Genomic DNA, 23,481 nt, shown 5'->3' with positions numbered 1-23,481 from the left:
ACCCTGATTTACGCCGCCTCGTTTTCTACGATCATCCAGAACCAGAAGAAAAGGAACCACAGAGTTAAAGGAGAAATAGCAAAAGAGAAGGTCTCCGTAAAGGAAGAGGGTGGAATTCCGGCTGCTGAAGACTAAAATAATTGGTTTGCTTTCTGACGGATCCAACAGTGACACAATCCCCACCCCCCAAGATCCCAAGTCCGTTTGCTCCTTTTCTCAAGTGAAAACAGTCAATAACTAAAGAAAGATAGAAAGAAAGAAAGAGGGAGGGAGGGAGAGAGAGAGAGAGAGAAGAAGGAAAAAAGAAAGAGGAAAAAAGAGAGAGGGAGGGAGGGAGGGAGAGAAGAAAAAAGCAAGGAAGAGGGGAGGGAGAGAGAGAGAAGAAAGGAGGGAGAGAGAGAAGAAAGAAAAAGAAAGCAAGAAAGAAAGGAGAAGACAGAAAAAAAGAAAAGAAGGAAAGAGAGGGAGGGAGGGAGGGAGAAGAAGGAAGAAAAGAAAAAGAAAAGAAAAGAAAAGAAAAGAAAAGAAAAGAAAAGAAAAGAAAAGAAAAGAAAAGAAAGAAAAGAAAAGAAAAGGAAGGCAGAGATAGACCAGCCACCACCGAGCGTGAAACAGTGTTAACTCATATTTATTACAATTATATACAGTCGTATTTTATACTGGAATCCTATACATGATCACACAGATGAGCATGTTTCGCTGAGCCCTCCTGGCGAGGACCAAGAGCAATAAGAGGAGGCCCGCGATGTTTGTCACTGGTTTCGAGTGCTCTTTTAATGACGGGAACGGAAACCAACACCGCGGCGACACCTGAGGACACGACGCCAGAAAACTGGGGTTTCTCAAACCCGCTTTCTTTCCTCCACCCAACCGGGCCGAAGATGGGAGGGTGGGAGGAGGAGGGGAGGGTCTCACACACACAGGGACCCCTCCCCATCAATGGGGGAAGATGGACATAGCTCCACTGGGGGAACTGTGCCAAGCGGGGGTCTCCTCGGGCAAGAAGGGGCATCCGTGGAGAGCGGCAGGCCGAGCTTCTGATGGCGCAAAAAGCAAGAAGGGGGAGAGAAGGGGGTGCAAGAAAGAGGGGGGGAAGGGAGAGGAGGGTTGCCTTGAGCCTGAAATCCCCAAACTGCCTCTCGGGCACCAGCAGCCTTTCCCAAGAGTCATCGGCAAAGCCAGGCAGAATGCAATAAATAAAGATGGGGGGTTGAGGAAGACCAGAAGCCCCCCCCGATGAAGGACGGGTGGGGGGAATGAGGGATCCCCACCCGCCCATGGAAATGTTTGTGCTTGCAGCTGGATGGGTGGGAGTCAGTTTGGGGACAAGGGGGGGGAGGCGGATGAGCGGAGCGGCTGGGCCCACGGACGGAGGTCCGGTTGCCGAAGGAGTGAGAGGAGACCCGGACAGGAATGGGGGGGCGGAAGCGGGGGAGAGGCGGGGAGGGAGAGGGAGGGCCCGTCACCTGCTTGGCGGGGTGAGATCGGGGCGAACCACAGAAGTGAGGCAAGGGGACGATCGGAGCCTTGGTGAAGAAAGATCGAGATGGGTGGAGAGGGGGAGAACGGTGGGAGCGCCCCGAGCTAGTCAATTTCGTTCTCGTTGCTGGCACCTTCGGGCCTCCGCAGCTTCTCCACCTGTTCGTTTATCTGCCCGTCGCCTCCTCGCCGATCCTCTGTCTGGACATCCTCCTCGTCTGGGCGATTGTCCTCTTCTTCTTCCTCCTCCTCTTCCTCCTCTATACGGGCCTGCTCCTCCCGCTTCTCCTCTTCCCCTTGTACCTCCATCCGTACCTGGCCCGTCAGGTCGATCACGGGCTCCCCTTCTTCCGCGGGGCTCAAGAGGTGGCAGCCCACCTTGGTCCCTTCGGGGCTGTGGTTTTCCTTGACGGGCGAAGGTGAGTTGGACTCGTTGCTGACCGGAGAGATATCGCTGCTGGTGTTGTGGTTGTTGGTCACCGGGTTGGAAGGGGAAGTGGGCTTCACTGGCATTTGCCAGGAGAGGATTTTGGGGGCTGATGGCGAGGGAGGAAACTGTCTCCTGGAGAAGAAAGGGGAGAGAAAAAGGAGGAGGTGGGCTTATTTGTTTTAAGACAGAGAAGGAAAAAAAATTTCTGGGAGGGACGCTATTCAGTTACTCCAATCCAATCACTGCAATAGGAAGTCATCTCAGGGTCAACTACACACACACACACACACAAATTTCTTTCTACAGCTTCCAGGGAAGGACGTCTTAAGGGCATTCGATCACATTCTAGAATCACATATGTACAAAACTGGAAAAACAAAAGTATACCTACAGATGAAAAGGTATTAAAAACAATATTAGAATGTGCCGAAATGGACAGGTTAATGATGGAAATTAAGGATAAAGAAGAAATCACCCCACCCCAGCCAATTCCCAACCATCCCCTGCCCCGATGACAGCAGATCACACGAGCCATTTGATGGGCTCCATCCCTCTCCGGGTTCCCCAGGCCCAGCTGGCAAAACCAGGTCTCCAGTGCCTTCTGGAAGAGTATTAGACAGGGGGCCAGTCTAATCTCTGGGAAAGGATATTCCAGAGAGAGGGAGCCACCACGGAGGAGGCCCTTCTTCTGGGTCCCACCAGGTGTATCTCCCTCAGGGGTGGGAGCCGCAACATTCCCTACCTCCCTGCTCTAATGGGTCGGGTACATGTGACCAGCAAGAGATTGCTGCACATCAGTTTTACTCACTAGCGCTGACATAGAAGGTAAGTTTTTAAGCTTAAAATGGGCAATTTTTGAACGCTGCACGCATGCGCAAAGCACACATTAGAAGACGCGCACGCTCAACAAACTGGTTGTTAAAGTGGTTGCGTCCCGCCACTGTATTAGTGTAGCTCTTCTCTTGCAGTGAGTGGTTCTGGATCCCTGCTGGAGGCCCCGTGGTGGGCTCACGTTACAAGACAGGATTCATCTAACTGACCTTGGAGCGGTTCTATTCTTCAAGCAGGAATATTTATTTTTCTTGCTCCGGGATTCCCTGGAATATCTGGGCATCACCCCAAAGCCGTCCCCATGTCAGAATACTCTCCCCCCTCCTCCCCCATGCTTGACCCCTGAGCCCCTCCTGATCCCTCTCCCTGGAACTCCCCCCATCCTCCGCCTGCGGAGAAGCAACGCCACCCCCCATCATTCACCAGTGTCGTCAATGCTATCAGAAATTCAATTTAGAGACTTTTTTCTTTGCATCCCGTGACACGGGCTCCTGGCATGACAGCGAGGGAGGGCCAGGAGCCCTCTGTTTATTTATTTTAAGAAAATATATTTTCCAAGAGCACTTATCTCCCCGGCTGCATTAGCACAACAGCGCACACATCCCCCGGTCCCACTAAACAATAAATGAATTTCTCCTTAATGACAAGATGTCCTCCCGCGGACACACAGATACAGCACGGCTGCCCTTGTGCTAGCTCGCCTGGACGCTTCCAGCAAGGACTGAATATTGAAATGGGGGGGGGGGACGATTTTGTGGTGGGAAGGGAGAGGGGGGGGCTTGTCTCAGGGGCCCCCCTCTTCTCCCCACAGCTCATCAGCGCCATCATCTTCCCCTCTGAGGGAGTCGGTGTGATAGAAGAATTTGGCAAATAACAAAGGACCCCTTTTCTGCCCTCCCCCTAATACTATGGTGTCCCGAACCCCTTGGAGGTGCTACTTTCATTTTCAGCCTTGCCGTTAAACGTATTAAACCGTTTTAAGAAACCGCACTGCAGTTTTTTCAGTGTGTCAGGTGTTCCTTCCACAGCAAAATGCACCTCGGATGCGGAAAAAAAGAAAAAAAATTGAGACAAGCCACAAGTGAAGCACCTCCATATTTGGACACGAGTCCTGGTCCTCCACGGCTCCCACTGTCAGCCTGGGATTCACTCTTGGGACATGATGGGAGCAAATCTCATTCATTACTTTAATTAGAGGGAAACTGTGAGTGGAGGGGTCCCTGAGGATCATCTACTCTAGCCTAAACTGCCAGTTGATTAAATCGAGTGCTGTCACATTCACTGGTTCTGCTGGCCTCCTTGTTCCTTGCTGGGCCTACTGGTATCTATGGGTCGTTCCCATTGCTTAAATTCCTTTGCAAGGTGGCTGTCCCCACGTCTTGGGGCACAGAGTTCCGTGGGCGGATTCTGTGCCCTGGACAGGAGCCCTCGCTCGTGTCAAACTAGAAGGTTCCTTCAGTGAAAAACAACCTTATTCAGTTCTCCTGACAGCTAGAACAATTTAATCAGGGGAACAACCCGCCTCCAGAAGTTGTAGATGCTCCAGCACTGGAGGTTTCTAAGCAGAGATTGGATAACCATTTGTCTGAAAGGGTATATAGTTTCCAGCCCGAGAAGGGGGTTGGACTAGAAGACCTCCAAGGTCCCTTCCAATGCTGTTATTCTATTCTATTCTATTCTATTCTATTCTATTCTATTCTATTCTATTCTATTCTGTGTTGTTCTGTTCTATTCTCTTTCTATTCTCTTATCTATTATTTTGTTCTATTCTGTCTATATTCTATTCTATTCTATTCTATTCTATTCTATTCTATTCTATTCTATTCTATTCTATTCTATTCCATTCCATTCCATTCTATTCTTCAGTCCTCTTTCTGTTCTGTTCTGTTCTGTTCCGTTCCCCTCCGCTCCGCTCCATTCCATTCCTATTATAAGGCAACTACTTTTGTACATCTGTGTTGTGACCTGCATCTAATTTGTTTTAAAGCTGTTCCATTTCCAAAGGAATAGACCATTTTAATTTCACCTCCTGAGGATTCTAGGAGGACCCCCAAAGCTGAATATATATCTAAAATAACCGGATGCATAAATGACCCCGAGAGCCTCTCGTAAACTGCGTAAAGCCGCTGAATCGGTAGCCCCCCAAAAAAACCGAATGGTGGATGAAAGGGCAGCCCCAGTGGCTGCTGTGAAGAGGTTGTGTGGAAGGATACAGAGGAGAGAAACACGCAGACGGTCGAAAGGAGTCTCTGAATTGCGTTTTCAAAGGTTGAAGCCAGAGGAATTTGTGCTTTGTTTTAGCTAGGCTGAGATGTGGCTCCATTACCTGGTCCTCATTTTCGCAGGCAACAAAATTTCATTTTAATGTGTGCTGATTTAGTGTACGTTCAAAGTGACAATAAAAGTTATTCCAAAAGGTCCTTTAATTTCCTACCTGTTCAGGAGAAGCCCTTTTAACGAGTAGATCTCCGACTTCAGCTCACTGATACTCTGAGATTCCAAAATCCAGTTGGTCGATGTAGTGGCCTAAGAGGCAAAATAGTGGCTGGAGTCAAAACTCAGGCGTTGCGTAATTCTACGTACCTCTGGACCTCCGATCTACCCATCAACCACACCAGCTCATTAGAATCTCAAGGTCCAGAACAGTTTAAGTAATGACAACTAAGATGGAGGCAAAAACGTATGAAGAACAGTTGCAGGATTTGGGTTTGGCTAGTCTAAAGGAAAGAAGAATTAGGGATGACGTGGTAGCATTCTTCCAGTAATGGAGAGGTTGCACCAGAGGGCAGGACAAGAAATAATAGATGGAAACTAATCCAGGAGAGAAGCAACCTAGAATTAAATAAATTTCCTGATAGTTAGAACAATTTAACCAGTGGAACCGCTTGCTTCCAGAAATCATGGGTGCTCCACCACTGGGTGTTTTTCAGAAGAGTCTAGGCAAAGGCCGTCAAATTTGGCAAGTTTAAGACGTGTGGACTTCAACTCCCAGAAATTCCTGAGCTGACATGACTGGAGGAGGAATTCTGGGAGTTGAAGTCCACAAGTCCTAAAGCTGCCAAGTTTGAAGACCCCAGGTCTCCTGCATTAAGCAGGGGGACTAGAGGACCTCCAAGGTCCCTTCCATGTTAGGGTTTGCAGCAGAAATTCAAGTCCAGAAAACGCACAGGTGACGGATTCAGCAGGATCATGAACTTCTTTATCAACATAATAACACGAGTAAAGATTACACAGTACTGTTTGTCGATTCTTTCAACGTAGCATAAGCAAAAATACAAGCAGCGGCTCAGAGGGCTCAGAAGAGAGATCGGTTTCAGCAAGCAAGCAAGTCTTCAATTCTCAGCAAAGCACACAGAGCCAAGCCACACCCAGGCGGTCCGCTCCCATTGGCTGGTCTGCTGCCACGCTTACTCACTTGCTGACTTTGTTAACCATGTCTCTGCCAGTTAATGAATCTACTCTGACATTCCAGCTCATTCTATTCTGTTCTAATCAAGGAGAGAAGCAATCTTGGAAGGAAGGAGAAACTTCCTAACGGTGATGACAACTAAGCAGTGGAACTACTTGCCACCAGAGGCTGTGGGCGCTCCATCTCTGGAGGCTTCTAAGAAGAGAACCGGACAATCACTTGTCTGGAATGGTGTAGGGTCTCCAGCTTGGACCAGAGAACCTCTTGAGGCCCAGTTCTATTCTGATTGGCCACTTTGCAGGAGAGCTGATCCAGCAGAGATCACTTCTGCCCCGTTGTCCTGGGGAGGGGCAGTGTGGTGTTGTGGTTTCAGCTGCCAGACTCAACAGGGGGGAGGCCTGAATTAGCAGGAGGTGCCACGGGAGGCAGGGCACATCCGCCTGAAAAAAAAGCACCCAGCTCAGAACAAATGGAATTGGGATTTCCAAGCAGGGCTTCCAACTTTGCGGGTTGCCGCTTGTAAGGTTTAAACAGCTGGGCTCCAAGGTCTGGCGTTGACACAGCTGGCAAAGCAGGCCCAGATGTGGTTCCCCAGGGAATGCCAGCTCTCCCCACTCCAAGCCACCGTTTTGGCTCTCCCGGCGCTTTGAAAGCCTACTAAAGTACATGAAGGGGAGAGAGCTTTCCGACCGGCTGGCTTGCCAAGGCACATCTGCTGCCAGATGCAGAGGATTTCAGAAAGAAAGCCTGAACATCTGGGGCTTTTTAAAGACAGCCTCTTTTAAACATACAGGGAAACCAACCCAGCAGACACACACACACACACACTGAGTGGAAAATGTATGTCTGGAGCCCGGCGTTCACCCCTTCTCCTTCACCTCCCCCCTTTAAAAAACAAAAAACAAAACTGGGTGTAGATTTCTTTTAATTGCTTCAAGCCTCTCTCTCTCTCTCTCTCTTTTTAATGCTTACAACCTGCCGCTAATAAGCGGATAGAAAAACTTAACACTGCAGCTGAGAAAACTCTTATTTTCCCCGTTTGTTTTTGACTCTGCAGTTGATGAGTTCAGCCAAGTCTCTTCCTCAATTTCTCTCTCTCTCTCTCTGTAGAAAGTTTTTGATCGGTAGGGCAGAGTGCTGCTATATTAAGATGTGTGTGTTTGTGTATTTAAAAAAATAATACTGGGGAGGGGGGCAGTCTTTTGAACTTTTCCCCATCCTTGAAGCCCCCCTGCCTTTTCCTTAAAGCATGACATGTGCTCTTAATAGTAATCCTTTAGACCAAAATCCTGTTTCCTGCCTGGCTGCAGGCCACCCAAGACAGCTAAGAGGGCATGAAATGAAACACGAATGGGGTGGTGGTGGTTTCCTGGCTTGTGGTGTACCCCCATCTGCCCCACGGACCGTCTCCTAAACGATGGAGGTAAGGCAGGGGTCAGCAACCCGCTGTCAGGATCCCAGCAGTTATCCCCATTTAAATCATGAGTCTCTAGCCAAACTTCCAAAACTTAAAGATGATTTATTTATTAAGATTTATTAAACATGTCCGGCACTGCCTTGGTGTAGCCGACTCTGAGGCACATAATTCATTGTCACCCTTGACCCAGAATTTCCCCCGCCCCTGGTGTATCATCATTCATATTCTCCAATGGGACAACCCCATAGCCCAGAGTCAACAATCATGTTCTCCAGTTAGAATGTTCCCCGACAGAAACTTCGGTCACCTAGTTGCTATCTTTGAAAACATTTATGGAATGCAGTTTCAGGTTGCAAGCTGTCGCACTGCTCTTTCAAACCCCTTTCCCCCCACTCCCTTTCTGTTGGCAACTCTAAAAGACCATAGAAATATTTTATGACTCGACACCTGTGGGCTCTGGAGCCGCATGGGGCTCTTTCAGCCCTCTGCTAGGGCTTCCCTGTCACCGGTCGGCTCCACAATTCGTAGGGCTTTTCAGTTAGGACAGGTAGAGGAAAAAGGACGCCGTGCTAGGAGGAGACTCTATGGTTGGGGGGAACTGCCATAGAGTCTGGTGAGCTCCAGAATCCAGAAGGTCCTCTGGTTAGGACCTTTGTGGCTCTGTGAGTGTTTAAGGTTGCCGACTCCTGAGGTAAGGGGACCACTTGAGTCATTTTTTGGCCGTTTCTCCATTAAAACCCATTCACCGATCCCTTGATTTTTTTTTCCAGTGAGCTAGACTGCTATTGAACATGGAGGCTCCGCTCAGCCTTTCTGGTACAGGGCTGTCAGGGGGGGGGGGCTTTTCCAGCCATCTGACTGGGATTTGGGATTTGGGAGTGGGGGGAGGGGAGGGAGGAAAGGCTCACAAAACTTTAGGTAAATTGCTTGGAAAGATTGTACGGGCGTCGAAAAGCGAGATACCTTGGAGGTAGCCAGTTCTTGGGTTAACTCCTGGATTTTCTGCTGCTGTTGAACGAGCAGCTCCTGGACGGAGGCTAAAGTGGTCTGAAGCTGAGTCACTGCGTAACGGAAGAGGGAAAAGATTATTAAATTAGGAGAGGCACAAAAGGAAAAGAACGAGAGAGTCCTCGAACGCAGAGGGGCAGATCTCCGCATTCCTCGCCTGGTCTGATTTATTTCCCAGCTTCTACTTCCTCTAACTGCTTATAATTTATCTGAGCTCTGCGTAATCTACCTGCGCTGTATCGTTCCTACTTTATCTCCCCTTTGTAAAGGTGTCTGTAGCTCACAGGGTATCCGTCTGAAACCTCTCCCTTCTAATTATGACCGCCTATGATTTGCACGGCTTCTCTGAATGGGTGCAGCGTCAGGGTAATTTATCTGCCTCCGGGGCAGGCAAGGAAAAACACTCTTGTGCTGGCTGCCCAGGGAGGAAGCTGGGGCCAAAACCCAGCAGAATCCAGGCCTCATTGGAGGGCGGAGATCCCCTGAAGACACAGTAGGGTCTGTCTTCCTCACCCCCTCCCCAGAAAGGCTAATGGGATCTTTCCAGAGCTTTCCTAGTTTCTTTCCTTCCTTCCTCCCTCTTCCCCTGCCTCCCTTGCCTTCCTTGTGTCCATCATGGCTGCATCTCTCCTATCCACGCTTCATGAGCTGGCAATGGGACAACTGATCCTTCCTTCCTTCCTTCCTTCCTTCCTTCCTTCCTTCCTTCCTTCCTTCCTTCCTTCCTTCCTTCCCTCCTTCCTTCCCCCCTTCCCTTCCCTTCCTTCCTTCCTTATGTCCGTCATGGCTGCACCCGACCTATCCAAGCTTCATGAGCTGACACAGTGGGACATTTGACCTTTCCTTCCTTTCCTTTCCTTTCCTTTCCTTTCCTTTCCTTTCCTTTCCTTTCCTTCTTTCCTTTCCTTTCCTTTCCTTTCCTTTCCTTTCCTTTCCTTTCCTTTCCTTTCCTTTCCTTTCCTTTCCTTCCCTTCCCTTCCTTTTCCTTCCCTCCTCCCTTCTACCTGTCATGGCTGCATCTTTCCTATCCAAGCTTCATGAGCTGACAGTGGGGCAACTGACCTTCCCTTCCCTCCCCTCCCCGATGGAACACATGAACTATGTTTCTATCACCTGTTCAACTCTGCCTCTCTCCTCCAATCTCTCAGGTGCTCTCCCCCCCCCTTCAGGTGGCTTCCCGGATGAAACCCAGGCTGGCTGGGGAATTCTGGGAGTTGAAGTCTACCCATCAACCAAGCTGCCCAGGTGGATGCCGCAGTAGGGAGCTCCAGTGCTGTGCGTTACAACGCAACGCATCTGGGGGGAAGCGCGCGTCCAATTCTGCAAAGCTGGACCGAGGACGATCCAACATCGGGGCGAAAACTCTCATTTGGAGAAAAGGGAGCTTTGTGGGTAAGAGGGGAGGATTTGGTTCAAAATTGTAATGCGGGAGTTCCGGTCCAATAATGAGGCTTGTAAAGAAAACATTCCACCAGGATGACAGAAGCAGCTAATCTAGGCCATCTCATGGGGCGTGGATAATAAACAGTGTCCTATAGAATCAATAACAGAGGAAGCTGAAGGGGTCAGGAGAAGCTTCATAATTACAGGCATTCCTGACCCTCGCTGAATTCTTGGAAGGAAAAATGTGACTTGAGAAGAGGCGAAACAGGTGCCATTTTCATTATATCAATACATCTATATGAGCGTGTCTGCATGTGTGTGTGTGTCTCTGTGTGTGTGTGTGTGAGAGAGAGAGAGAGAAACCAAAACACCCGACCCCAAAGAAAATACTCCAAGAAGCAGAAATTAAAAATGAACTTTAGAGCCCCTTCAAAAGGCTGTCATTTTATTCCCCTTATTAATATTCTGAGGTTGGGAGCCTTTCGGTAAAAACATAATTAATTGAGGCTGCGCCGACAGTAAACAAGCAATTTCAAATTAAACCGAAATGACGGCGGCTTCATTTGCAAATGTGAACAGATTTCTCAGAGCAGATAAATGAAGTCGCCACATAAAGTGAGGAGGGGTCTGTGTGTGTGGGGGGGGGGGAAAGGTTGGGAAGAAAGGAAGGAAGGAAGGCAGGCAAGGGAGGTGGCGGGGGGGAGGGGGGCAGACGCCGGGAGGGGGGCTGTGAGGGGCAGGAGCTGATGGGATCATTAATCTCTTACCTGTCTGCGTCACGCTGCCACTCATTTCGGAGATGTTTGACTCGATCCTCTGCAACTGTTTCCTGTCTTCCTTGCCTCCCACGATCAGGGGAAGGAGATATTTCTGCAGAGAAGCGGGGGAAAAAAAAGAGACAAGGGTGGGTGGGTGCAAACAGGAGTCCTTTCAAAGTTCAGACCGGGCTAACCAAATTCCTAAATCGATGGGAGGAGGAGGCAGACAGGTTGCCTAAGTATATGACACCCCACGTGTTTTGTCAGGCTTCACCCCTGTTGGCAAGAGGGGTATAAGTATCAGCACGAGCGCTTAAGACTTTGCAGCCCTCTCTAAGCTGTTTACAGTGTCAGCCTTTTGCCCCCAGCAGTCTGGGTCCCCATTTTACCTACCCCGGAAGGATGGAAGGCCGAGTCAACCTTGAGCTGGTCAGGATCGAACTGCTGGCCAGTGGGCAGAGTTAGCCTGCAATACTGCATTCTAACCACTGGGAGGGAGGGAAGGAAGGAGTGGAAAGAGGAAGGAAGGAAGGAATGGGAAAAGGAAGGAAGGAAGGAAGGAGTGGGAAGAGGAAGGAAGGAAGGAATGGGAAAAGGAAGGAAGGAAGGAAGGAGTGGGAAGAGGAAGGAAGGAAGGAGTGGAAAGAGGAAGGAAGGAAGGAGTGGGAAAAGGAAGGAAGGAAGGAGTGGGAAGAGGAAGGAAGGAAAATAGTAATACACTTACAAGACTTATATACCACTTCCCAGTGCTTCGCAGCTCTCTCTAAGCGGTTTACAGAGTCAGCCTTTTGCCCCCAACAACCTAGGTCCTCATTTTACCGACCTCAGAAAGCTGATGTGACTGAAGCCACAATTAAGCAAGCTGATTTGTGACACCTCGGTCATGGTGCCAAATCCCAGTTGGCTTTGAACTCAAGGTAACACATCCCATACTGGTTTTTTTTTCCTCCGTTCATGTTTTATTGGCTGAGTTCAAGCACCAACATATAAAAGCCACCGCAAAGTTCCTTAATTGAGGTTTTTTGTATGATATTTATGTGAAGATACACTGTTTTGAGTAACAGACAATTAAATCCTGATTTCAGAAGGCTCCCTGATTTTTTTCCTCTGCTTTTATTTCTCCTCTTGTGCCAACTGCAACAAGCCAAAATGCTGCAGTGGGTTAGTTTCTCAACAACGCCAAATCTATGGCAAGTTGCTCTGAAATAAACACTAGGCTAATTTTAAAGGCAGCTAGGGGAGGGTAGGTTCTTCATAAGGGTCTCTGCCCCACTGGGAATTTCAGCTCAGCTGTGCCAGCATTCACCCCCCTCACCAATAACGCCTGGATAATTTAGTTCAGAAAGGGAGCAGTTTAGTTCTTCATTCTAGAGCTATCCTCATTTTATAAAGGACATAAAAAAGTACAGATGTAGAAAGAGTGTTTTAAAGGTAATTCTTCAAGAGAGTTTACTATGTTAAAAAAAAAACGCACACCAAATGGAAGTGCCTAAGGCTAGGAAATATGTTCTCCACTTTTAATAATACAGCTATTTGGTCTCTGCTGTGTGTAGTATGAATTTGCATAGCCCTTAACACTTCATGAATGAAAATGGGGAGGGGGGGGGAATTCCTTTTACTCAACCACACGGGCACTGCAAAAAGAGGGCATTTATTTGGCGGCCTGTGTTCCCGAGGGCGTGCAACATGCAAACAGGTACCAGGTCACCCAAAACTGAAAGCAATAATGTTGCCAAAGGAGAGGATGTGACTTGTAGAATAGCGTCTTATATCTTCAGATGATCAATACAGAGGCGTATTTGGGAAGGTATGCCAGTACGCTCCATAGAAACGGGAAAAAACCAGGTCCACATTTCCCCGAAAATAAGACCCTGTCTTATATATATTTTTTTGGCCACCAAAAAAGGCACCAGGTCTTATTTTCGGGGGACGTCATCCCCTAACTAACCTCACTTGTGCAAGTCGCCCCCGGCCTCCATTTCACTGTCAGAGGCCTTCAGGAACTACTTCTTCTGTGACCAGTAAGGCTTTCCTGAAGGCCTCTGCAGCCCATAACTGAGCTCTGGATCGATCCTGAACTTCGTTATCAGTAACAGAGGCCTTCAGGAAAGCCTTGCCGGCTGCAGAAGAAATGGGCTGGCAAGGCAGGTGTCGGGGTGTGTGAGGCCGGCTACAACTGCCCAAAGGTAAGTAGTAGGGCAGCTCCACCCCACCCAAGCCTAATTTTTACCCGTCCACTTTGAAGTGGGTGGGATCTTAATTAGGGCTTATTTTTTGGGGGGGGGTAGGGCTTATATTGGGCGCAGGTGTAAAAATCAAGTTAGGGCTTACTTTCAGGGTAGGTCGTATTTCTGGGGAAACAAGGTACTCGGCTCCTGGCCCGGCCCTTCAATTACGACAAGGGAAGATTTCCATCTTTACAGGAGGGGACACGGGAGCAAGGATGGCAATGCCTGCGAACGTGCCTCGCGAAGAGGCCCGTCATTTGGCGCCGCTTAGCCAGGAGGGTGGAACGAAAAACCCACTCGGAGGAGCTGGGGTGAAGGTTAGCTTTTGCACCACCCTGTGGAAATCAGAACCGCTTACCTTGTAAAGCTGGTGGAAACCGATTGCAATGCCAGTCATAATAATTGCTAGGGCACCATAATCTCTCCATCTGGAGCTCGGGGGACCTGAGGAGGAAAAGCAGGCAAACAAAGAAAGAAAGAAATATATCAGAGGCGGGGAAAGCGTCTTCAGAAAAAGGGGCCTAGGCACCTCCTTCCTCGACCCCTTAAATGTTTAAATCTTCCTCTTAAGGAGGGATAGAAATATCTTAAGATTATCATCAGGAAAGCTGGAGACCCAAGGAGGGGGGGAAAAAAACAGGGACGTGTCAACTTACAACCTAATTAATTTAGGAATTAATTTTCACACGGAGGACCGTTGCAGCATCTCCACGGTCGCGCGATCAAAATCCGGGGGCTTGGCGTGTATTTACGGCAGTTGCACTGTCCCGGGATCATGGGATCACCAGGAGGAGACCTTCCCGTCTCCTCCACGCGCACCCTACACTTACCTCCATCCCAAACGGGCCCCATGGGGACTCCTGGGAGGGGAGGGGTGGGCGGGGGCCAGCCAGGAGTGGGGTTTGGGGGGTTCTCTGAACTGCGCAGAATCTTAGCTGGAGGCTCTACTGAACCCCTGCAAACCCCCAGCAGCCCCACCCCGGTTGTAAGTCGAGGGTTACCTGTCTTCCCATCCCTGTCTTTGATTGCTAACATCTACCTCAATCCGGGTCATGTGAACACAAGCGAAGGGTGGGGGGTGACTCCTGACCGTCACAGAAGTTTGACATTTTCACGCAGGCGATAATTTAGGGATTTGAATTGCAGCAAAGATTGCTCCCCCACTCCACCTTCCCCATCTCTGCTGCTTTGACCTCCAGAAACACGCCCCCCCTGCCCCCCCGGGAGACACCTGTGGGACTCCCCGCACGGCCCCGCCCACGCTGGCCTCTCACCCCTTCCGCCTCCCCCTTCCGTTCCCATCAGGCTCCTGCTAAGAACATTTTATTGCCCCCCGGTTTTCATTATTAATGAAAAGGGACGGGGATGATCTTTTAGAAAGTTCAGAGAGTCTATAAAGAGAAGGAGCCGAAATGCCATTTTGCGCATTTTTCGGGAGGCGTGAAACAATTTTGTCTGGTGGTGAAAAATAAAAGAGGACGAAGGAGAAAGGGAAGAAACTAATTGAAGCAGGGGGGGATTGGTGGGGGGGAGACACAGACTCTGCCATTTGCTTTCCCAGCTGCAACGGTGGGCGGGAGGAGAAAAATCCAACCGGTAGCCCTGGATCGGATGCTGGGGGCTGCCCATATAAGCCGCTTTCTGCAGACTTTTAGAGAGGTAAAATGTATGAGGTGAGGCTGGTTTCTGTGCCCACCTAAGCAAATCTGACTCGGTGTCACCAGGTTTTCGGATTCCCCCAAAAGGAAAAAAAAAAAAGGCTTATTTGGATGGCAAAGTGGGCGTTTTTCACAGCTGGCAGCTCGAAGAGGGGGGTGGACTTCACCTCCCAGGATTCCCCAGCCAGTGTTGCCATCTTCGAGCCGCCAACCTTGAAAAACAGTTCACTTAGAAATGTAAGGCCTCCTTTCCGAGCTAGGAAGAAAGGCTACGCGGAAGAGTAAAAGCAACGTTTCCGAAGTTTCTGTCACACCCTTGTTAGAGTCGGACTCTGAGGGAGAGGAGGAACAGACGACAGGGAGTGGAGGTGTGGCACCGGAGGTTGTGGAGGAGGTGGGGAAGGGCAGAGGCCGGCTGGGCAGTCAGAGGAAGAACCAGGCCCATCCCCTCTGCATCCTAAGAGACACAGGGAGGAACGGAGGAGGAAACTTGGCTTATGAGAGAGGAAGCGGCCATGATCCCCCTCATTGGTTGCAGCTGGGGAAAATAGTATATAAGAGAAACACAGCGTTGCCAGAAGCAAAGCGTGTTTTATTTTGGGCTGAAGTTATCTTGGTTGGTGTCCTTCCAACAGACTGTGCCTTGTTATCTCCTTGAATTTGGCAATTACTTAACCTGGTCCGTTGTGGAAATTCCTTCACTGTAGTTTGTTTTGGTTTTTTATTTCACCTCTATCTGCTCATTAAGTTCGGACTGTATTGCTTTATTTTGAAGACTATTTTTGAGTATGTTTTATCTCCAACTGAGAATTATTGAACAGTGGGGCCAAGTTGGAGGCATTAAAGGACATTTATTTACGTTTTGGATTTTGTTACGTTGGTGTTACACTCTGGATCATCACAGTTTCAACCATGAATATCAACGCATCGGTGGGAGGGGTAAACCCTAATCCAAACAGCAACTCAGAATACTGTCAGAGGTGCCCAACTTTCTTCCAAAATAATAATGCATGCACAGTGGTGTCCTTAAAGGGCCAAATGTCACCAACTTGATGCCTGCTTATAGGGCCAAGCTACTGCACTAAAAAAAATGTGGAGACTCTAGAAAGAGTGAAGAGAAGAGCAACAAAGATGATTAGGGGACTGGAGGCTGAATATATGGAGAACGGTTGCAGGAACTGGGTATGTCTAGTCTAGTGAAGAGATGGACCACATGATAGCAGTGTTCCAATATTTGAGGGGCTGCCCCAAAGAAGAAGGGGTCAAGCTATTCTCCAAAGCTCCTGAACGCAGGACAAGAAGCAACGGATGGAAACTAATCAAGGAGAGAAGCAACCTAGAACTAAGGAGGAAATTCCTCACAGTGAACACAATGAATCAGTGGAACAACCTGCCTCCAGAAGTTGTGAAGGCTCCAACACTGGAAGTTTTTAAGAAGAGATTGGATAACGCTTTGTCTGGAGTGGTGTACGGTATCCTGCCTAAGCAGGGGGTTGGACTAGAAGACCTCCAAGGTCCCTTCCAACTCTGTTATCCTGTCTTTTTGAGATTTAGAAAGATGATTTGCAAAAGACACCTGATGCAATCCCTTTCGGGGAAACAGCCACGAGGAAAACCGTAAAAATTCAGGTCATCTTGAGAAGGCTGAGCAGATGCAAACACTTTTCTACACACACCTTGGCTAAGGAAGTCCCCAGAATTTCTATGTAATGAAGTGGGTTGGGGGGGGAGAAAAGACCATATAAATCCCATCCATCATTTAAATACTTAAAGCCATCCTTACACTGGGATGACAGTATTTCATAAATGTCGATAGCAGATTTTTTTTTTTTTCTCCTTGCCTCCTCCTCTTCCTTTCCTACGTCCCGCTCCAAATAAGGGGGTTCACTTTAGGAGCCTGTTGAAACTCTGTCAGGTTGAGTGATGTTCCCTCCAACTAATCACATGTCAAATAAAAGATATTTTACGTAATAAATTACCGCTACAAGTAATTCGCTTGTCATTTATCAGTTTTATTATCAGTCAGCCCAAGTCTTGTTTCTCTATATTAATCAAAATCAAGGAGTTGAAGGTGGTGGTTTTTTTTTTTTTTTTTTTTGAAAGAAACAGTTTTGACACCTCTTGACAGAAAGGGCAGATGTGAAGAGGGGAGAATTCGCTTTGCAAGCTGGTGGCGCACATATCTTTGCACGCCCTGAGTGTGCTGGAGTGGCTAGTGAATCAGCGTTTGCTCCGGCCAAAAAGAGGGCAGGGGGTTCTAAAGGCCGTTTCTAGCTCTAGGGGGCGGTGCTCATCTCCGTCACAAAGCTGAAGAGCCAGCGCTGTCCGAAGACGTCTCCGTGGTCATGTGGCCGGCATGACGAAACGCCAAAGGCGCACGGAACGCTGTTCCCTTCCCACTAAAGGTGGTCCCTCTTTTTCTACTTGCATTTTTTTACATGCTTTCGAACTGCTAGGTTGGCAGAAGCTGGGACAAGTAATGGGAGCTCGCTCCGTTCCGCGGCGCTAAGGATTCGAACGCCAAACTGCCGACCTTTCTGATCAACAAGCTCAGTGTCTTAAGCCGCCGAGCCACCGCGTCATTTTAGAGGAAGAAGCAACAAGTCACTTGTAGCTGCCAGACTTTTCACACCGCAACCCATCATCCTTCCTGGTCTTAAAAAGCAGAGGAGCATTTGAGTCTTAAATCTAGGACAGGAACGCTTCTTGGAAATGTTTTTACTTTTTAAAGAATTTCTTCCATTCAAAGGTGCAGCTTTCCTTTGGAGTGAATTGTGATGGTTTTCAGAAGTCACAAGAAATTGCAGTGTGTAAAAATCTGTTGTGCGAGTAGTCCCTGTGTCAACAACTCATAAAATATTTCTATGGTCTTTTTAGAGTTGTCAACAGAAAGGGAGGGGCAAGCAGTGCGGCAGCTCAGAAACTGAAAGTGCATTCCATAAATGTTTTCAAACTAGGTGACTGATGACTATTGGCTAGGGAGGTGTCCCATTGGAGGATATGAATTACGATACACCCAGAGGGGTGGGGGGAAAACCAAGGTCAAGGGTGACAATGAACGGTATGTCTCAGAGTCGGCTACACCCAGGCAGTGCCGGACATGTTTACTTCTAATAAATCCTGTTGAAGTTTTGGAAGTTTGGCTAGAGACTCATGATTTAAATAGGAATAACTGCCAGAATCCTGACACCCTGACTTAAAATAGTTTGTTTAGTGACTGTTCAAAGTTACAATGGCACTGGTGACTTGTGACCGTTTTTCGCAGTTACGACCTCTGAAGCATCCCGGTGGTCACACAATCAGCGTTCAGACACTTGGCAACTGTTCCATACTTATGACCATTGCGATGTCCCTTTCTGTGACAAGCAAAACCAAGGGGGAAGCAACATTCCCTTAACAATCAGGTGACTAGCTTATCAACTGCAGTGATTCAGTTAACAACTGGGGCAAGGAAGGTCTTAAAATGGGGACAAGACTCACTTAACAAATGCCAATCAAAATGGTGGGTCGTAAATTGAGGACTGCCTGCCATTTTCAGCCAGCTGTTTCCCCTGACATCCTGTCTTTCTACATGCAGGCAGTTGGGAGGATTTGTCCAATAAGCATTGTGGCTGATGGTGTCATCGTGGCTCTACAACCATGTGGTGAAGCAAAAGTGCGTTCCCACTGCCTTTCCCTGCCTTTGGATAAAACCCCATGGTAAGAAGACGGTTTGAATGACTTTTTGGATCCAAAGGGGAGTAAACTTTACCGCACGTCTGAGTAGCTGCACACAATTAAATTGATTTCCTTCCTTGGCTCCCCGAGCACGGACAACAGCCAAGCTACAGCAAGGGGACAAAGTTATAGCTCATTTCACGACGTCTTTATTGGGGCTAATGAGCGGTAAGGAGATTTTCCCTTTAAGCCTCTTCCTAGCATTCGGCCCGGAACAGGGAAATCGGAAGGAATTCCAACTTTGGAGAAAGGGGAGAAGAAGAAGAAGGTATTTTGGGATTGCTGGGAAGATATTGAGACTCTCCCTTCAATCAGAAGACAAACAGGCTCTTTGGTTTAGCCCTTTCAGACAAAATCAGAAGGCGAAATCATACCCGGAAATAAAGCGGCTGGGTGGCTTCTGGCAGGCTACTTACTGTACGATGCAAGCGGTGTGGACGGAATTGGCACCAATTGTGGGGGGAGATTGTAGGGCTGAGCTTCTTCTTTCGGGATGCCCGATTGCTGGAAGGCCAGATCTATTTCTTCGTCAGTGAGACCTGGGAGTAGAAGGAAAGGAAAAAGTTTGTAGAAAACCGATCTGATTCCCGAAAGTTCTTGACTAATGGACACAAGGTAAGATAATTCGGTTGCCATTTGTTTTACTGCGAGCACAACCGGCCCACGTTAAAAATGAAACGGTTGCCTGCTCTCAAAAGGAAGCATATATTTAACCCAAACACATACACAACCCACATATATACATGCTATATACATAAATGTATACCTGCACCATGCATATATATATATATATTAATCACAGTCTATTGTGAAATAGTGGAAAGAGGTCACTTGAGAGGTTGATGCTGTATGGAACTGTGACTCAATCTACTCACAAGGATGGAAATTAAGCTTCCTCTACAGCGATTTAGCACCCCAATTCCATTTTTTTAAGGGGGAGGCGAAACCATCCATCATCCTTATCCTTAGGCCGAGAATGTCTTCTCAGAAAATTTCAAGGCACTTGGGATGATCTTATTGCAGCCACACCAAAAGCAGTTAGATCATGGTTAGCTTCATTAGATACCTGAATTATAACATTTATCTCATTGCAATTCCATGGCTCCATTATATGGTGATTTTACTCTGGTTTTATATCAATTTACTATTTTATCTCCTATGTTGTATTGTCCACATATCATCTCTAATCTCTCTCTTTCTCCCTCCTTCCCTCTCACCTTTCTCTCTGCCTGCCTGCCTGCCTGCCTGCCTGCCTGCCTGCCTGCCTGCCTGCCTGCCTGCCTGCCTGCCTGCCTATCTATCTATCTATCTATCTATCTATCTATCTATCTATCTATCTATCTATCTATCTATCTATCTATCTATCTATCTATCTATCTATCTATCTATCTATCTATCTATCTATCCTATCCTATCCTATCCTATCCTATCCTATCCTATCTAAAGATCCTCATATATATAAATAAAAATCCTCACCCTCAAATGACAACATTTCCTCTTTCTACTCACGAATGAAGGCAAATATATGTATCCCAGGATAACGTTGCCGGATCCGATCTGAGATGGTCACTGGGACCAAAGATTTAGTTTTAGAAAGCTTGGAAGACTAGTCCTGGTAACGAACTCAGATTGGATCTGGTGGGATTTCTACTGTCTAGATGTCAGAGATGTCACAAGAATATGGGACTCCCGCTCCACGAGAGCTGGAAGAACGTTTGCCAGAGGCTTCCAAAACATTTGACTGAACGGTTCATGGGACAGAATAGGGAAATGATTAAACAGCTGACTGGGAAGCAATGGTCATGAATTAGAGTTCAACGCAAACACAAATGAAACCAAAGAATACACTTGTTCCTTTTTAGAGGGTTTTGAGCCACAATGTAAGGCGTTGTACACCACGGCCAAAATTTGGTCCAATTTATAGCTGGGCATCTTTCATGTATCTACTCTACCTTCTCTCCTCCAAGCTAAATATACCCGATTCCCTTATCGGAGTTCAGTTCTGTTCTCTTCACCATTTGAGTCCCCTTCGCTATGAAAATCCCTAGAAAAAATTCCTGGAAAACCTTAAGCAAACTATTTCAGGAAACAAGTGCTACCCCTGAATTTTGGATTCGCAGGGACAGGATGGGCCAACATATAATCCTTTCACACTGCTGCAATTTAACCTTAAGCGATTGGCATATTAGTCTTCACTGCCACTTTCCGAATGTGGCTCATTCAATTTCCTTAATTTATCTTTGCCTTTAATGGCTGCTTTTGAAGTAGTTTTTCTATTGCGTTTCCCCCATTCTTAGTCTTGGAAAAAAATATAAACAAATGGGGGAGAAAAATATGCACCATCAACTGCAAATGTGGCTCATTTTAATCTGTAATGGGGTGGTGAAAAACCCAACAACAACTTGAGAGTGGGGAGAAAACTAACAATAATGTAGGAAAATAGACAGGGAAACAAAAAGCTAATTATTGGGTTAGACGACTAATTAGTCTAGATTGTTTCTGGAGATGGGAATAATTTGCTTCATTTTATGACAAATGCCGAAATAAAAAGGCAAATGGGAAAACAGGTCTGGCTATGATTAGAAACAACTGGGACACAGAGCCCTGAAGAATAAAACTGAAACAGACCAGAGGAAACGGGGCTCAAAAGTTTCAGAAATTAGATTGACGTGTCACGGTTTGGAAAGCTCTCACTTGGGTCATCCTGCCCGGGACATCTCCCTATCTGCTACAGTCAGAACATCTGGGAAAAATTTGGCCAACAAGAAAGAGAGAAGGGGGAAAAGAAAGTAAGGACACCAGCTGCTGACCAGCACATGTAAAGGAAGTCCTACAGCTGGGCTGGTTTAAAAAAACAAAAGAAAAAGGCGAAGACACACATTACAAATGAAAAGATAAATGTGGTTTATTTGTCTTGCGCACGAAGGTCCCTCACCATCGGTTACAGGGAAACATTGCAATGAAAGAAAAACTGCAAAAATAAAATACAAGCAGAGTTGGGGGAACGAAAACTGGATCCCAGGTTAGGTTGGAGACTCGGCAATGAAAATTAAGAGGGTTGGCCAAAACAGCAAGTTAACCAAGTTAGTTAAGATGAACAAATTAGTTCCAGCAATTCCTGGGTTCGCACGTAGAATTGCCTTCTTGGGTTCATGAGGTGGCAGGGGAACTTGAAAAAGCCAAAAAAACAGATTCCTCATGAAAATTAAACATAAACAGGATTACCATAGGCACGTGCAAGCTTTAATCCCAGCCCTTAAAAGCTAACCCAGATTTCCACATACATTCAGCCCTTTCAAGATTCAGCACCCTTCCCGTGATGCTTCAGATGTGATTTGGAGGAAGTGCTTCAGAAGGAATGGGACTATAGACACAAATCTTCCGTGGCTCATTAAAGCAGCCATTTTTAATCTTCCAGATACAGCTGCTTTAATGAGATGTTGTGGGAAACAAAATAGACTCAACATGTCAGACTTCCATAGTTTCAAGACTATACATTCATCATTCTCCTTGCACTTAAAGCAACTGGGAGGACTTTGCCAACTGGAGGTAAGGGGTTAAGTAGTTAAATGTAACTGTTTTCTATTGCTGACTGGCCAGGCACTATGGTATTTGTAGTCCCAACCTGTCTGGAGAGGAGATGCTGAGATAGGAAAGGCTGTTTATTGGACCGAGGTCTTCCACCTGTCATTAAGAGGGAAAGAATCTGCTCATTGTTATTAAGAAGCCATTTCGGTTTTATTTATTTGCAATTCCCTCATCACAAAGCGCATCGTAAAGATGGAATAATTAAAAAGTTCCCAACCAAAAGCCATTCAGAAAAAGCATTTTTCCATTCAGAAAAAGCATTTGTGATAAATATTATCATTAAAGATTGCTCAACAAACCACAGAGAGATCCTTTGCTCCCGAGATCTCCCTAACTGGAAAATCAGGAAAAAAAATATCAATTGTTAGTCATCCCTCCTCCTAGCTCAATTCACATCCTGTTCAGAGGGGATCAAGAGATAAATCTTTATTTCTGTGCATTAATCTGGTCATATTAACTGGCAACAATGGGATTAGTCAAAGCACTGTGGCTTTTATTGGAGATTCTCTTAAAATCTATGTATCCATGTATCTCTCTCTCTCTCTGTGTATATGTGTGTATATGTGTGTGTATGTATGTATGTATGTATGTATGTATGTATGTATGTATGTATGTATGTATGTTGTGGCTCTGATTCCCGAGCCTGTGCTGTTAGAGGAAGAGGACTTGGAAGATGAGGAGGAGGAACTGGGAATGCCTTCCTCCCCAGGATCTTCCTCTCTGGCAATGCCTTCCTCCCTGATAATGCCACAGGTTTCATCAGACAACCGAGAGGAACAGCCTGAGATTAATCAGGAGGAAGGCATATCGGAGCAGCCCCTGACAGGGAGTCAAGAGGAAGAATGTTGGCTTGATCCTAAGCAGCGTCGTAGGAAGAAACGTGAGCAGCAACGTAGGAGGCGTGGGAGGGTCAGAGAGTGAGCTGAGTCATTGAGCCACACCCCACAGGGGATAAAAGTGTGTGTGTTGTCGGCTGGAACTTTGTACGGGGCAAAGTTTAAGCTTACTTCAGGTTTTCTTTGTGAATGATTCTTGTGGTCTGCCTTGTAATTCTCTGTAAGTAGCTTTTTACTTGTTATCAATTCGGACTTGGAAGGTAGAGCGTGTTGGAATGCCAAGGACATTATCAGTTCCAAAGAATTAACTCTGTGAAGTCTGAGTCAGCTTGCCTGCCTGTGTTTGTGTGAGTTTGTACTCTTTCATCTTTTGAGAAAGAAGAAAGGTGAGACAGAACATATATATGTGTGTGTTTTCTTAAGTTTTCGCGGGTATTTATATGTATGGTATTCAGCTTTGTTCGGGTATTTTCCCACGTCATTGTAGTTGTGCTTTTAAATTTGTAGCAACGTTTCGGCAGAATCTCATCTGCCATCATCAGGCTTCTGTGTTGTGTTCGTCTGTGAGTCAGACTTTCACAGCCGTTTCTGTTTTAAATTTGGTGCTGGCTTACTGCTGTGCCAGAATGGTTTTTTCTTCATCCTGATTTCTTCATCTCAAACCCCCGCAAACTTTAACTTTAAACTATCCACCATTGACCTCACCCCATTCCTAAGAGGTCTGTAAGGGGTGTGCATA

General features: G+C 47.0%; 1 protein-coding gene across 1 annotated transcript in view; it reads right to left on the bottom strand.

Moving 5' to 3' along the window:
* Window positions 1-612: 612 nt before the first annotated feature.
* The window catches only part of PEX14 (peroxisomal biogenesis factor 14), an 86,820-nt gene continuing 63,951 nt past the window's right edge, over window positions 613-23,481 (bottom strand). The window contains exons 4-9 of the mRNA XM_026686458.2: window positions 18,735-18,857; window positions 13,302-13,387; window positions 10,725-10,827; window positions 8,530-8,627; window positions 5,175-5,266; window positions 613-2,041 (exon numbers count right to left, since the gene is read on the bottom strand). Coding sequence (XP_026542243.2) covers window positions 1,585-2,041; window positions 5,175-5,266; window positions 8,530-8,627; window positions 10,725-10,827; window positions 13,302-13,387; window positions 18,735-18,857 — 959 coding nt within the window. The 3' untranslated portion in view covers window positions 613-1,584. The remainder of the gene's footprint in view (window positions 2,042-5,174; window positions 5,267-8,529; window positions 8,628-10,724; window positions 10,828-13,301; window positions 13,388-18,734; window positions 18,858-23,481) is intronic.

This window comes from Notechis scutatus, chromosome 16 (assembly GCF_049901735.1).
Source record: "Notechis scutatus isolate UNSWTSFEM ecotype Mainland chromosome 16, rNotScu1.2, whole genome shotgun sequence".
NCBI lineage: Eukaryota > Metazoa > Chordata > Lepidosauria > Squamata > Elapidae > Notechis > Notechis scutatus.
The sequence above is the reverse complement of the archived record's forward strand: the minus strand, read 5'-3'. Positions and strand labels throughout refer to the sequence as shown.